At 41.1% G+C, this 12173-nt stretch overlaps 1 protein-coding gene across 10 annotated transcripts in view; it reads right to left on the bottom strand.

The window, feature by feature from the left end:
* Positions 1-1630: 1630 nt before the first annotated feature.
* Positions 1631-12173, bottom strand: part of LOC308410136 (LIM domain only protein 7-like) — a 51566-nt gene continuing 41023 nt past the window's right edge. For 6 of the 10 annotated variants that reach the window (XM_080903290.1, XM_080903288.1, XM_080903289.1 and 3 more), the window contains 10 exons: positions 10894-10980; positions 10113-10438; positions 9839-9895; positions 8205-8262; positions 7909-8065; positions 7302-7485; positions 6799-7134; positions 2931-3039; positions 2418-2520; positions 1632-2328 (listed from right to left, as the gene is read on the bottom strand). In XM_080903290.1, coding sequence (XP_080759416.1) covers positions 2306-2328; positions 2418-2520; positions 2931-3039; positions 6799-7134; positions 7302-7485; positions 7909-8065; positions 8205-8262; positions 9839-9895; positions 10113-10438; positions 10894-10980 — 1440 coding nt within the window. In that variant the 3' untranslated portion in view covers positions 1632-2305. Of the gene's footprint in view, positions 2329-2417; positions 2521-2930; positions 3040-6798; positions 7135-7301; positions 7486-7908; positions 8066-8204; positions 8263-9838; positions 9896-10112; positions 10439-10893; positions 10981-12173 lie in introns of all 10 variants that reach the window. The other 4 variants (XM_080903297.1, XM_080903292.1, XM_080903295.1 and 1 more) reach the window with 4 other exon arrangements.

Consider the following 12173-nt stretch of genomic DNA (forward strand, 5'->3'; position numbering starts at 1 on the left):
AAGATTCTCCACTGCTTCTTAAAAAGCCGTGCTATTATGAATGAGGAGCAGCCTCACGGGTCCATACTGATGTGCTGGGAACTTATAGATTTACCTGAAGTGCATTTTCTTTAATCCCTGTGGTTAATTGAAAGCGTGACAGCACTTTGCTCTTTACACATGGTGCCTGCAAGCCATGGTCTGGTGAGACAGTGTCTGCAATTACGTGACTAATTATAGCATCAGTTCAAGCTGCAGGTGAATTAGTGCTTGATGGCTTCTCTAAAATGTGCGAAAAGCATTTTGCTTTAAAATGGCAAATTGCAACAGGTGCTGCTCGCCAAAGCTGTCTTTACACAGCGTCAACCAAAACATTGAGGGTCATTTATTTAGAAATGAAGCTCCAAAATTTAAAGCACATTGCAAATAGAGTTCTGCTTTTAAATGATTGTGGCAGCATCACTTCCTCTCTGATTCTGGATATCATACTCAGCAGTGCAAGCAACAGCAGCTGCAGATGAAAGAGAATTTAGTCCTTCTTGGTGAAAACTCTTATAGCACAGTGCCCCCTTCAGGTACTGAAGGGGGCAAATTGCACCCAATCAGAAAGAATGACTAAATCTCTCCCGTTGTGACACCAAGGCTGGAAAAGAAAACAAGAGAGAGAGAAAAAAAATTCATCACATGTTCTTCCCTAGAAATCCTGAAAAATCCTGAAAAAAGCCATTCCTGTAGTTAGGAATAGCTTTTTAAAGGAAGGTAGAAGAGGCCTTTCCGTCTCTTTACAGACCTCATTTTTTCTGAGCAGTCAAGCGTTCCTTTTATTTGTGAGCCTCAGTGCGTGCACACAAACACACGCACACACACAGTTATATGATTCTCCATGTCAAAACCTTCCCAAACCACAGGTTGTGGCTGTTGCTTTGGAGGAAAAAGACGGGGATACATATTATTCAGGGTTTCAGATTTCTCAGGCACTCGGCGCCATTCAGGCTGTGTTTGTTTTCTAAGCATTAGGATTAAAATCTCTCTCCCAGAAGAGCGCCAAGAAAAATCTAAAAAGGGAATCTAAGAATTTGAGATGTGCAACTCCGGGGGCTGTTTGTGCTTCACCTCAAGAAGACAGAGCCAATTTATGCTCAGTCCAGCTTATTTCCATACAGTATATTGCTTGAACTGGGCTTATTTCCATTTGGTCGCGGGCGGGGTGTAGGGTGGGTGAGGACAATTTCTTCCCCTGCAGATTAAATACATTTGGAAGCTCCTTCTTGTATGAATATTCCTTGTATATTTATGCAGTAGAGATAAAATGACAGAATACATTGAGAAAATAGACAATCAAAGTATAATCAAATGTAATGCATGCACTGAATAAAATATGCATGACAAATTGGCTTTGGAGAACACAGAGCAGGCAGGTCCTCTGAACCTTAGCACAAAAGCTCATTGAAATTCCTTTCATTATGACCGTGGAGCTACAGCGAAACAGAAAATGAGAGGGACAGACAGAGAAAGATGAGTATAATGATTTCTGATTATAGAGGCAGAAGAGTCCTTGCATCCCACTGTACCCAGGAATATCATTACACAGTATTATGCAATTTAACAGATGGAGAACAAAAAAAAAAAAAAAAAAAAAAAAAAAAAAGAACGACGTAACACGTGGGGAGCATTTAGTTATTTTTATTTACATTGTTATGTTTGCCTAATCAGTGTGACGCATATTCTTTACATAGAAACCTGCTTATGTGTGCAATACTCCATCACTGAAAACTTGAGACAAATGCAAATGACATTTTGCAGTATTTTAGTAATCTTAATTACAAATAACAAGGCACATAGACATGATACCAATACCTTGGCTGACACAGATTTTTATAACACAATAGTTGGTGGGAAAAGAAGCGTGAAAATGAGGAGGATGATCCTGCAGGATTTTCTCTCAGTATCTAAGCAAAGTTTAGAAACAAAAAGGACTTTCATCTGGAATCTGGTAGACAGTTAATAGCTCGACTAGTTTTGTGGCTAAAACGTTTAAAAACTCCGGCGCATGCAGAACCCTTACACTCTGTACAATTGTGCTGCTTAATAGGATATAAACACAAAAGCTGATAACTACTTTGCAAGCGTCCCTCCCTTAATCACACACTGTAAAAACAAATATGATTCTCATCAAGGTATCGCCTGGGGTTTTAACAGAATCATAAACAGCGATACGTCCCAACCAAGTGTCCCGGTTAATTGCAATGGCTTCAATGTTCACTTTAAAATTCAAGGGTTGTTGTCGGAAGTAGTCTCTTCATCAATCTGCTGGAGTACAGTCACGTCACATAGATGTTGGTTGACCAGCTAAAAGAAGAGGGGAAAAAAGCGACCGATTATGGGAGGAAGGCGAGAACAACACCACCCACTGATGATCAGCTCGAGAAAGTACTCACTTTTGACTCGCATGTAGCAGGAGTTACAGTAGAGCTGCTTGTTTCGTATTCTGACTTCAGCCCCGGCTTCTGATCCTCCAAGGTCAGACTTACAGTCGATGCACTGAGGAAGTTTGGGAAGGAGAAGAATTGAGGAATGAATCAGTAAACGTGACCAAAGGAGGAGTGATGAGGACAGACAAATCTAGACCGTGATTCTGTGTATTAAAGGAGAAGGATGAGAATCAAGAGATGAAGGCTGACACAGTGGATTAACTTTCAGATAAAGGTCACCGCAGCTCCCAGAAGAAACAACAACAACTAGATTAGACTGCTGATAAAAAAAAAAAAGCAAAGGGGAATAGTTGATCTTGCAGGATTTAGTTTCTTTTTCTCAATAAAGGGATCAGGGGATTGACATTCACCAGGATTCACCAGGTTAGTAAAACAAACTAAAGAGCCTGAGGCGATCAAGTTAGTTTTTGAGGATCGGCGGCCGATGTGCTCCGCGGCTGACCGGAGTCCAGCTCTCACCTTAAAGCAACCCAAATGATAACAGAGCCCAAGGGACTCGATGATCATGGCTGCTCCCTTTCCCAGCGGGGTTTCACAGAACGTACAGATTTTCTTTCCACTCACTGACCTGAATTACAGAACGCACAGCTGTCATTTCAGAGCCAAGCACACATACATGACACATGTATGAATGCACACATATATGCACATACACACATACAAAACACACGCCAACACTGGTTCAAACCAGGGTTAGACAGACGGACACTTTGGCAAGCTGGCAAATGTTAACCTGTTGAAACAGCACTGCTGAAATGACAAAGGCTCATTAAAACAGTGTCATTTAGTGTCACACGCAAAATACTGTTTATGGCAACAAAAATGACACGAGGGAAACACTTGTGAATTTTCATAAAGGTTGGGAAACTCGGGTGTTAGGAAGTGAACAAGCTTCTTTAAGATAACCTTCAGGCAACCTTTGGACTTTCTTTGTCTCTCAGGTGTTTGGACATGATCACTGACAAACTTTCGTGTAATCCACAAAAACATGGCTAAACTTAAACTAGCATCTGCTGTATTCCACACATAAGTTAAAGTGAATTATGCTACTGTGTGATCTATAAAAAAGCACATCAAAAGAAACATTACATCATAAAAGGAGTGACATAAAGGAAAAAGAGAAATACCCTTTGCCACCACTTTTGCACGGCTGAGTAGCAACGCCTTAAATACCGCAACCCAGAAGTACTTTGAACAAGGGGAGAGAACAGGTAAAATGTTGGCACACAGGGTTAAGCAGATAAAATCTAGTAACCTTATACCATCTATTTTTGATCCTAGTAATAATAATAAGTTGACTACTAGTAAAAAAGAAATAAATGATATTTTTACTAAATATTATCAGGAGCTGTACACTTCTAATGGACTGGTGGAGGAACAGAGGCTGTCAGATTTCTTCTCTTCTATTAAAATTCCCAGCCTGTCGGAAGATCAAAGAAGTATATTAGAAGGTAAGATTACATTAATTGAAGTTAAGCAGGCAATTGGCAGCCTTAGAGTGGGTAAATCTCCAGGTAATGATGGATTTCCATCAGATTTTTATAAGGTGTTTGTGGACGAACTAGCTCCAAGACTACTGTCGGTATATCAAGATGCGTTTCAAAGAGGGAGACTACCGTTTAGTATGCGATCGGCAGTGATCACGTTATTACATAAAAAAGGGAAAGACCCACAGCATTGTGGGAATTATCGCCCAATTTCATTAATTAATGTGGATGAAAAAATTATTTCTAAGATATTAGCTTTTAGGCTTGAAAAAGTTCTTCCGTATTTGGTGCATAGGGATCAGGTCGGTTTTGTGAAAAATAGAAGCTCTGCGGATAATCTACGTAGGTTATTGCATATACTCTGGAAGAGCAGGACTAAGCTAGACCCTGTCGTTGCCTTCTCTTTGGACGCAGAGAAAGCTTTTGATAAAGTTGAGTATCCTTTTCTGTTTCATACCTTGAAGAGATTTGGTTTCGGTCCCTTTTTTAGGCAGTGGATTCAGGTGGTATACACAGATCCAATGGCTACAGTTATTACCAATGGGATAATGTCACCCTCATTTTCGTTAAGTCGGGGTACTAGACAAGGTTCACCCTTATCACCTCTCATTTTTGCTCTGTTTTTGGAGCCTTTAGCCATAGCTTTACGTGAATGTAAGAAAATTAGAGGGGTGGATTTGGGTCAAGAAGAACATAAAACTTTTTTGTATGCAGATGATATTTTACTGATTTCAACTAACCCAGAACAGGCCGTTCCTGCAATTTCCTCAATTATTGATTCTTTCTCTGTAATCTCTGGATACACTATAAATTGGTCTAAGTCTGAAGCTATGCCTATTTCTAAAATGTGTCCGCCTGTTATGAGGAGTTCATGGCATTTCAAGTGGAAGCCCGAGGGTCTGACTTATTTGGGGATTAAATTGACCCCTGGTTTAGACAACATAATGAAAGTAAATATTTCCCCAGTGATTCAAAACATCCGTTCGCTGTTGCAGAATTGGGTTAAAATAAATCTGTCCCTTTTGGGCAGAATTAATTTGGTGAAGATGATTATTGCCCCTAAACTTCAGTACTTTCTTCACATGTTACCGATAGCAGTCCCACATAATTTGCTAAAGCTTTATAATACATGTGTAGAGGGTTTTGTGTGGGCAGGTAAAAAGCCATTGTTCAATCGGTCTAAATTATATGCTGCTAAAGAGAGTGGTGGGTTGGCATTGTCTAAGATGGTCTGGTATCATTACGCTTTCTCCCTCTCTCAGTTAGTTAAGATACATAATTCCTCTACTGATAAGCCATCATGGGTTGGGATTGAGGAAAGTCTTGTGGCCCCTTCGTCTTTAGAGGCCTTCCTTACTCAGAAGGGTAGGCCAGTACCGTTTAAAGATCCAGTACTGTCTTTCATGCAAGAGACCTGGCTTAGAGCTCACCAATATACCAACAGCAGCCCTTATCTCACCGCTAGAGCCTCTATTTGGTATAATAAGAAAGTATTAATAGGGAAGAAACCGGTCTGGTGGGAGGCCTGGGCTAGGACAGGTATTAATCAGATGGGGGACCTATTTGGGCAGACTGGCATGAAATCGTTTGCAGAAATCAGACGAGAATTCAATTTGGATCCAAGGGAAATTTGGAGGTTTTTTCAAATAAGACATTGTATTAAAGCCATTTTGAAAAATAATCTAGACCCTCCATCTAGTGTTCAGAAGATGTTTGCAACCCCTGACAATAACAGAATCAGGGCATCTAAATTTTATGGGAGCTTCAGAGAGGCACATGCTCCCAGTTTGGGGGGACTGAGGCGGTGTTGGGAGAAAGATCTGGGTATCCAGATCTCAGAGGACAGTTGGAAGATGCTGATTTCATCATGGTATGTTTGCTCACCTGAAACACAGTCTCAACTTATCCAGTACAAGTTGCTTCACAGAAACTATTGGACACCCAGTAAATTAGTCAGGTTGAAGCTCGCAGATAAGGACATTTGTTGGAAATGTCAGCAGGAAGTCGGGACTCTAGTTCATATGTTGTATACATGTCGGAAAAATGATTATTTGTGGGATGGGATCATCAACTTGGTGAATGATATTTTTAAACTTAATCTTTCTAAATCTCCAGCTATATGCGTCCTGGGCCTATTACCTGACGATAACATTCTCTCAAAAAAACAGAGATTGTGGATGCGTCTGGCTTTTATAACTGGTTGCAGGGTAATTCTTAGGCATTGGAAGTCATCCAGCCCCTGTTCTTTCAAGGAATGGACCGAACAAATGTCTAGGATGGCATCATATGAACGGGTTATGTATAGAATGAAGGGAAGAGAAGATATTTTTGAGCAGGTCTGGGGTCCCTTTTTGCGGTACATTGACAATGTCTCTTAGACATTATGATAAATGGTCTCTTAGAGGGATATTTCATGTGTCATTGGTATTTTGGTTGTTGCCTTTTTTTTTTTTTTTTTTTTTTTTTTTTTTGCACCAGGGGGTTTTACCCTTATTCGTTTTTGTTTTTGCTGATGTTTTCCAGGAGGCGGTGTATTATTTTGTTTCTCCTGGGTTTTATTTATTTTATTTATTTATTTATTTATGTAATTTTTTTTTTTTTTTTTTTTTTTTTTTGTTTGTTAGTGTGTCGTTTGTTTGCTTGTCTTAGTTTGTTTGTTTGTTTAGAAATGGACAGAGAACTGACAGTATGATTATTGCAGTTGTATATTTATTTATTAATGTTTCTGTCCATCCAAAAATATTAATAAAAAAAAAAAAAAAAAAAAAAAATACCGCAACCCAGATGTACCAGTGAGTTGTTAGAGGCAGCATTAAGCAAAGCTTCATTTCTGGTTTTACCTGCTGTGCTGCTGAGGAGCGTCTGCCTCAGCCGTGGGTTCTGGAGAGTTGATGGGTGAAGGAGAAGAGGGTGAAGGTGAAGGGGAAGGCGACTGCCTGGACCAAGGGACCAAATGGGATCCTGCCCCACTTCGGAGTGAGCCCATGGAATAGGAAGAAGGCAGAGTGGAAGTGGAACCATACCGCTGAGCCCGCGGCCCCCCACCATAAAAGGATGTGCTGCCAGAAAGGGCAGAGTGAGGCCGAAAGTAGTTTTGGGCAAAAGAACCGCTTCGGGGTTTCGATGACGAACGCCAGGAGTTGTATGAGGTGTCCAAGTTGTCAAGAGAATCGCCTCTGCAAAGCCAACCCAAGCCACACCCCATGTTAGCCAGTTAGAAAAAGCAGTCGAACCTTCTGACTGACAACTTAACTTTTACACCCAACTCAAAAAAACAGGACAGTAGTAACAGAAAAGAGCCAACCGCCACCATCGCACCAAAGTTAATGAGGTATTACTGTACCTGCGCATAGGTGGCAGGTCCCTCTCCTTGTTGGTGGAAGTGTCGGGAGAACGCTGGCGGATCCAGCTGTTGTCCGTCAGCAATGACGTCTTCTTTTTCATCTCATTGAGGATCTGCTGCCGCTCCAGCTCAGCCTGAGATGCAGGCTGCTGGTCCTTCTTCTCAGCGGCTCCGCTTGAGGTCACTGCCAGGTGGGAGGACAGACAGAGGAAACATTATCGATGGAAAAAAAAAAAAATCATGACTGGTGATCGGCGGAGGAACAAAATGAATAGTCGTGGGGCAGACAGAATTAGATGAGGATGATATAAGTATCTGTTTTCCACAGTCTGGCTTGATGAGACAAGATATGACTAAATTATGGATGAAAAAGTCATTGATCTGAAAGAAAACATGCTGTAATCAATAAGTTAAATTGCTTTTGCTGCATGTCATTTTCTGGCCACATGGCTGATTGGTTCGTCATTTGTCTGGTCAGCTGCAAATCAAACATCTGTAGGTTTAGAGTTAGAGTTAACGAAATGTCTCGATTGACTGATCGGCTGATCGTAACGGGAGTTTCACATTAAAACGACGAGAAACGGCGCTTTAGGGGGCTAAAATCCACCTCTCTCCGGCTCTCTGTATCTCATGGCATGGAGGATGTTCCTGCGCTCCAGCTCCAGCTCAGATGCAGCCTTCTGACTTTGGTAAACTCTGTCATGTGCCTTCTTCAGCTGCTCTTCCAGCAGCCGCTGAGCCATGCCCCCCGGGGGTACATGCACACCGACAGCAGGGTACAACCCACACAGGTATACATCTGTGCAACAAAATGTGTACGTGGAGTCATTTAAAACACCCTCTCCCACCTCCACAACCACCACAACACACACACACAAAGCCCCTAATGAATTAAGAAGGCTGACCTTTTCTCTGAGGTCTGTCCTCTTCGTCGAGCTGAGGGGATGATTTGGATTTTGTCCTGTCGAACAACATTCAAAACATACATGAACAACACTACTTTTCAGTTCTAGCAGATGTTTCACTTTTGTGTACAAGTGTGAGGGAATTCATGTCTTTTTGTATGGATCATAGTTATATGTCAGATGGTATAATATAGAAGGCGATAAGTGTCACAGCATGTCAGCTGGTAATGTAGCATTCATCTTAAAACTTTGTGTATTTTTCCTTTTTCCCTCCGACTCCTGCACTCTCTGCCTCCCCTCTACCTTGTATCCCCTTTGACCTTCTTTCCCGCTTCCCACAAATCCTATAATAATAAATACAGTATAAATAATTAAATGGTTCCATTTGTGTGGGCGTTCAGGAATGCAGGATTACAGTTCTCGCTTTATGAGAAGCAGAACAGACACATTGCAAATGATTTAACAAATGAGTTCACAGATTACAGATTATATAGATTCTTTCTTTAGTTGCTAGATGTTTGATTTTGTTGCATGCACTGCTTGACTTCAAATCCCCCACGAGGTCAAATCTGTGCTTGTTTTTATTCCTGGTCCTTAATGCCTAGTTTATTCCATCCTTGGTAAGAATCCTGGTGGATTTACATTTGTTCTTAGGATCACTATCCTGTTTGAATGTCCCCACTCAGGTTCAGCTTCAGTTTTAGGGACATATGCCCTCACATTATCTTCAACCACTCTAATATGACTGTGGCTACACAACTCTGCCTTTGATTTGTCTCTGCAGTGCAACATTTAGCTGTTCACTGGGAAACTGTGAATTTTGTACCAATTTCCTTTCTGCACAGCAAAGTTTTTTTCCTCTCATATCTCTGATACAAGTTTAATACGAGCACCAGTTGTAAATATTTTCTTTAAAATATTTTAACTGTTTGGTTAATTTGAAGATAAACTCTCAAAGGCACCCATTTTCTTTTTTTAAATAAAGGCCTCAGAAGGATCACACAACACTAGCCACTAAAAGTCTGTCAATCATTTAAAAGGACTGAACCTCTTCTAATTTTATGGATTTAATTTTGTTATAAATGTAGCGGTTTGATTACTTTCTCCATATCATCTTTCCGTACTGTTTCGGAAAGGACAAAATGTTTGCTGGTCTAACAATGTAAAAATCTAGAGCTGAAAATGATTTGGGGCTAATTACCCAATAATGACAACTGTAAATAATCTACTTTGTAAAGGTTTCTAATCAAACTATATTGTTGTTGTAAGAAGAAGCATTTGTTTTGTGCATATAAAACTGCATAAATATGTACATACTTTATTGTATGTTTATTCTATTTGTATATTTATAGGCATGTTTCATTATAATTTGGTATAGCTTATACCAAATTATAATGGGGGGTTACGCTCATGAGTTCCACAGACTGTTGTTAAATCCAATCCAATATAATCTGTCTTAATTATGTGTGTATGCATCTCATGCATGCTAAATAAGGATAGTCAACTAAGTATTCAACACATCAAACTGCAGTTATTGTAGAGCAATGATGTCAAAAGCATGTTGCAGAGAAAGCATGGTTAACAGGTTATAAACAGGAAGAGGTCCAGCTGCTCTCGCTCTCTCGTACTAACCTGTCTGCATAGGTGAGTGAAGGCTGGGCATAAGGAAAGCCGTGGGAGCTAGTGGCCCTTTGGTGAAAGGCATTGTGTGCAGAGAGGTGGGATGATGAGTACCACACAAAGGAGGGATAAAGCACATGCAAACACATTAGTTGCACATGTTAATGCACAGACAGTAAAGCTGGTTAAATGTGTTATTATCAGCATGATGGTGAGTCAAGGAATACAAAAGACATGTGAGTTTGAGTATTCAGGGCAGCACAGGATTAGGAGTGGCTCTACTGACCACTGCTGCTGCTGCTCAAAGGCTCTCTCCTTCTCTCTGCGCTGCAGCTCTTCTGCCTCCAGCAACCTCCTCTCGTCCTCCCTTCTCTTCCTTTCCTCCTGCTCCTGCCTTTCCTTCCTCATCCTCTGCTCCTGGAGACGCAGCAGTTCTCGCTCCTCCTCTTCCCTCTTCCTCTTCTCCTCTGCCTGCCTTTGGCGCTCCTGCTCCTCCTTCCTCTTTCGCTCTTCTTCTTCCCACAGTAGAGATGTGGGCTGGTTGACGGGAGATAGTGGTGAGTGTGGGCCGGTGCTGCTGTTGCTGTGGTTGTTCACCTCCAGGCTCCCAAGCTACCAGAGACAAGAGACGAAAAGGGACGAGAAGAGGAAGCTTTTTGAGCACCAAGTAATTTAATCTTAATTAGCATCCAGGAGGAACTGCGACAACGATGGAGAAACTCCTCACATCCCCCGAGGTGGCGAGGTTTTAGAAATTATATTGTAGAGGGGAGTTTTTGTTGCAAACCTATTAGTTGGAAAGATTTCAGCCACTGCAGTAAATATATGTACTATGTGAGCATTCACATGACTAGACACTGCTCTGCTCTCCATTTCCATTTCTAAAGGGTCACATACAAGAGAGCGTGCCCACATACTCCATGCATAATTATAGCAATTTTAGATCAAAGCTCTTTGGATACATTTAGATAAATTAGTGCCATGAGTCACAACTTACTGCCACCATTAAATACTCTCCAGCTGATTTATCAGCTCATAATTAATACAAAACAAAACACTTTTGTTACCTGTTTGGGGACCGTGCTTGTAGAAATTGCCTGCTGAGCCTTGAGCCACTCTTCCTGCAGCTTTTCCTGATCACGCTTATATTTCTCCTAAAAAAAAAAAAAAAAAAAAAGAAGGTGAGGTCAAAGGTCATCTCATTTAATCCAGTCAGACATACAAAGCTCTTTCTAAAACAACACATGAAACTTCTATTCATTATAGATTCCATATGTAATTTTAAAACAGAATAATTAGGTATTGTGGCTGTTATATTGTTCAGATGATTTCTCAGCTCACTTACGTGCTATCTAACTATTCTACACATTCTAGGGAAACCTGCCCAGAGCAGGAAGTCCTGCTGGAAGATCATGAAATCAGGCTGCTTAACCAACAGGGAACAAGCCTGCCAGCATTAAAAATCCTTCCCGGCTGCAACGGCACTCTGCATAACCACCTTTGATCTCCATCCAGAAATAGGCCCCCAGAAAAATGTTTTGACATGATTCTCCTACACTAAAGTTGGATACTCGGCGCACACTTAGAAGCTCGAGTGCTGTCTCCTTCTGTTCTGAGCCTGTTAAGAGCAGACGTAATTGAGGATTTCCTAGCATGTCAGTAACTTCTAATTGTCTTTTTAAATTAAGGTTTCTTCCCCCCCCCCACTAACCCTCAACTGGATAAGTGGATATCCCCACCCCATCTGTAATTACAGTGAGTGTAGTTCAACTCGTAATGTGTTGTGGACACATGATAGTTTGTCACTTGGGTTGTAACCTCTGACGGGGGGTTTTACCTTATGGAAGCCAGTTTTAAACATCTGGGGACAGTTTTGTACCTTCATGTAACGATGCAGGTGTTTATTGGCTTACTTTATATGTTTTTAATATTATTTATTCAGATTAAGAAATGGAGTGGCATCAAAAAGGTACATATCAGTGCCTGTGAGGTCCTGAAATTAGCCCTTAGCCATTAGGGGGTGCATTTGAGTAGACTGTAAGAAAAAAAACACTTTCACTGCAGTGCTGTTTCTCACAGTGCAAGATAAGAAAGATATGAAATCATCATCTTCTTTCAGTTGCTCCCTTTAGAGTTTGCTACAGCAGCTCATGCTCCTCCATCCTCCTCTGTCACACCAACCTGCATGTCCTCCTTCATTGCATCCATAAAACTTCTGTGTCCTTCCTCTTCTTTTTTTCCTTTCCTGCCTAGCAGCTCTATATTCAACATCTTTTGCCCAATATATCCACTATCCCTCCTCTGCACATGTCCAAATCATCTCAGCCTTGCCGCTCTAATTTTGTCA

Source organism: Rhamphochromis sp. 'chilingali' (genome assembly GCF_963969265.1).
Source record: "Rhamphochromis sp. 'chilingali' genome assembly, chromosome: 14".
Taxonomy (NCBI): domain Eukaryota; kingdom Metazoa; phylum Chordata; class Actinopteri; order Cichliformes; family Cichlidae; genus Rhamphochromis; species Rhamphochromis sp. 'chilingali'.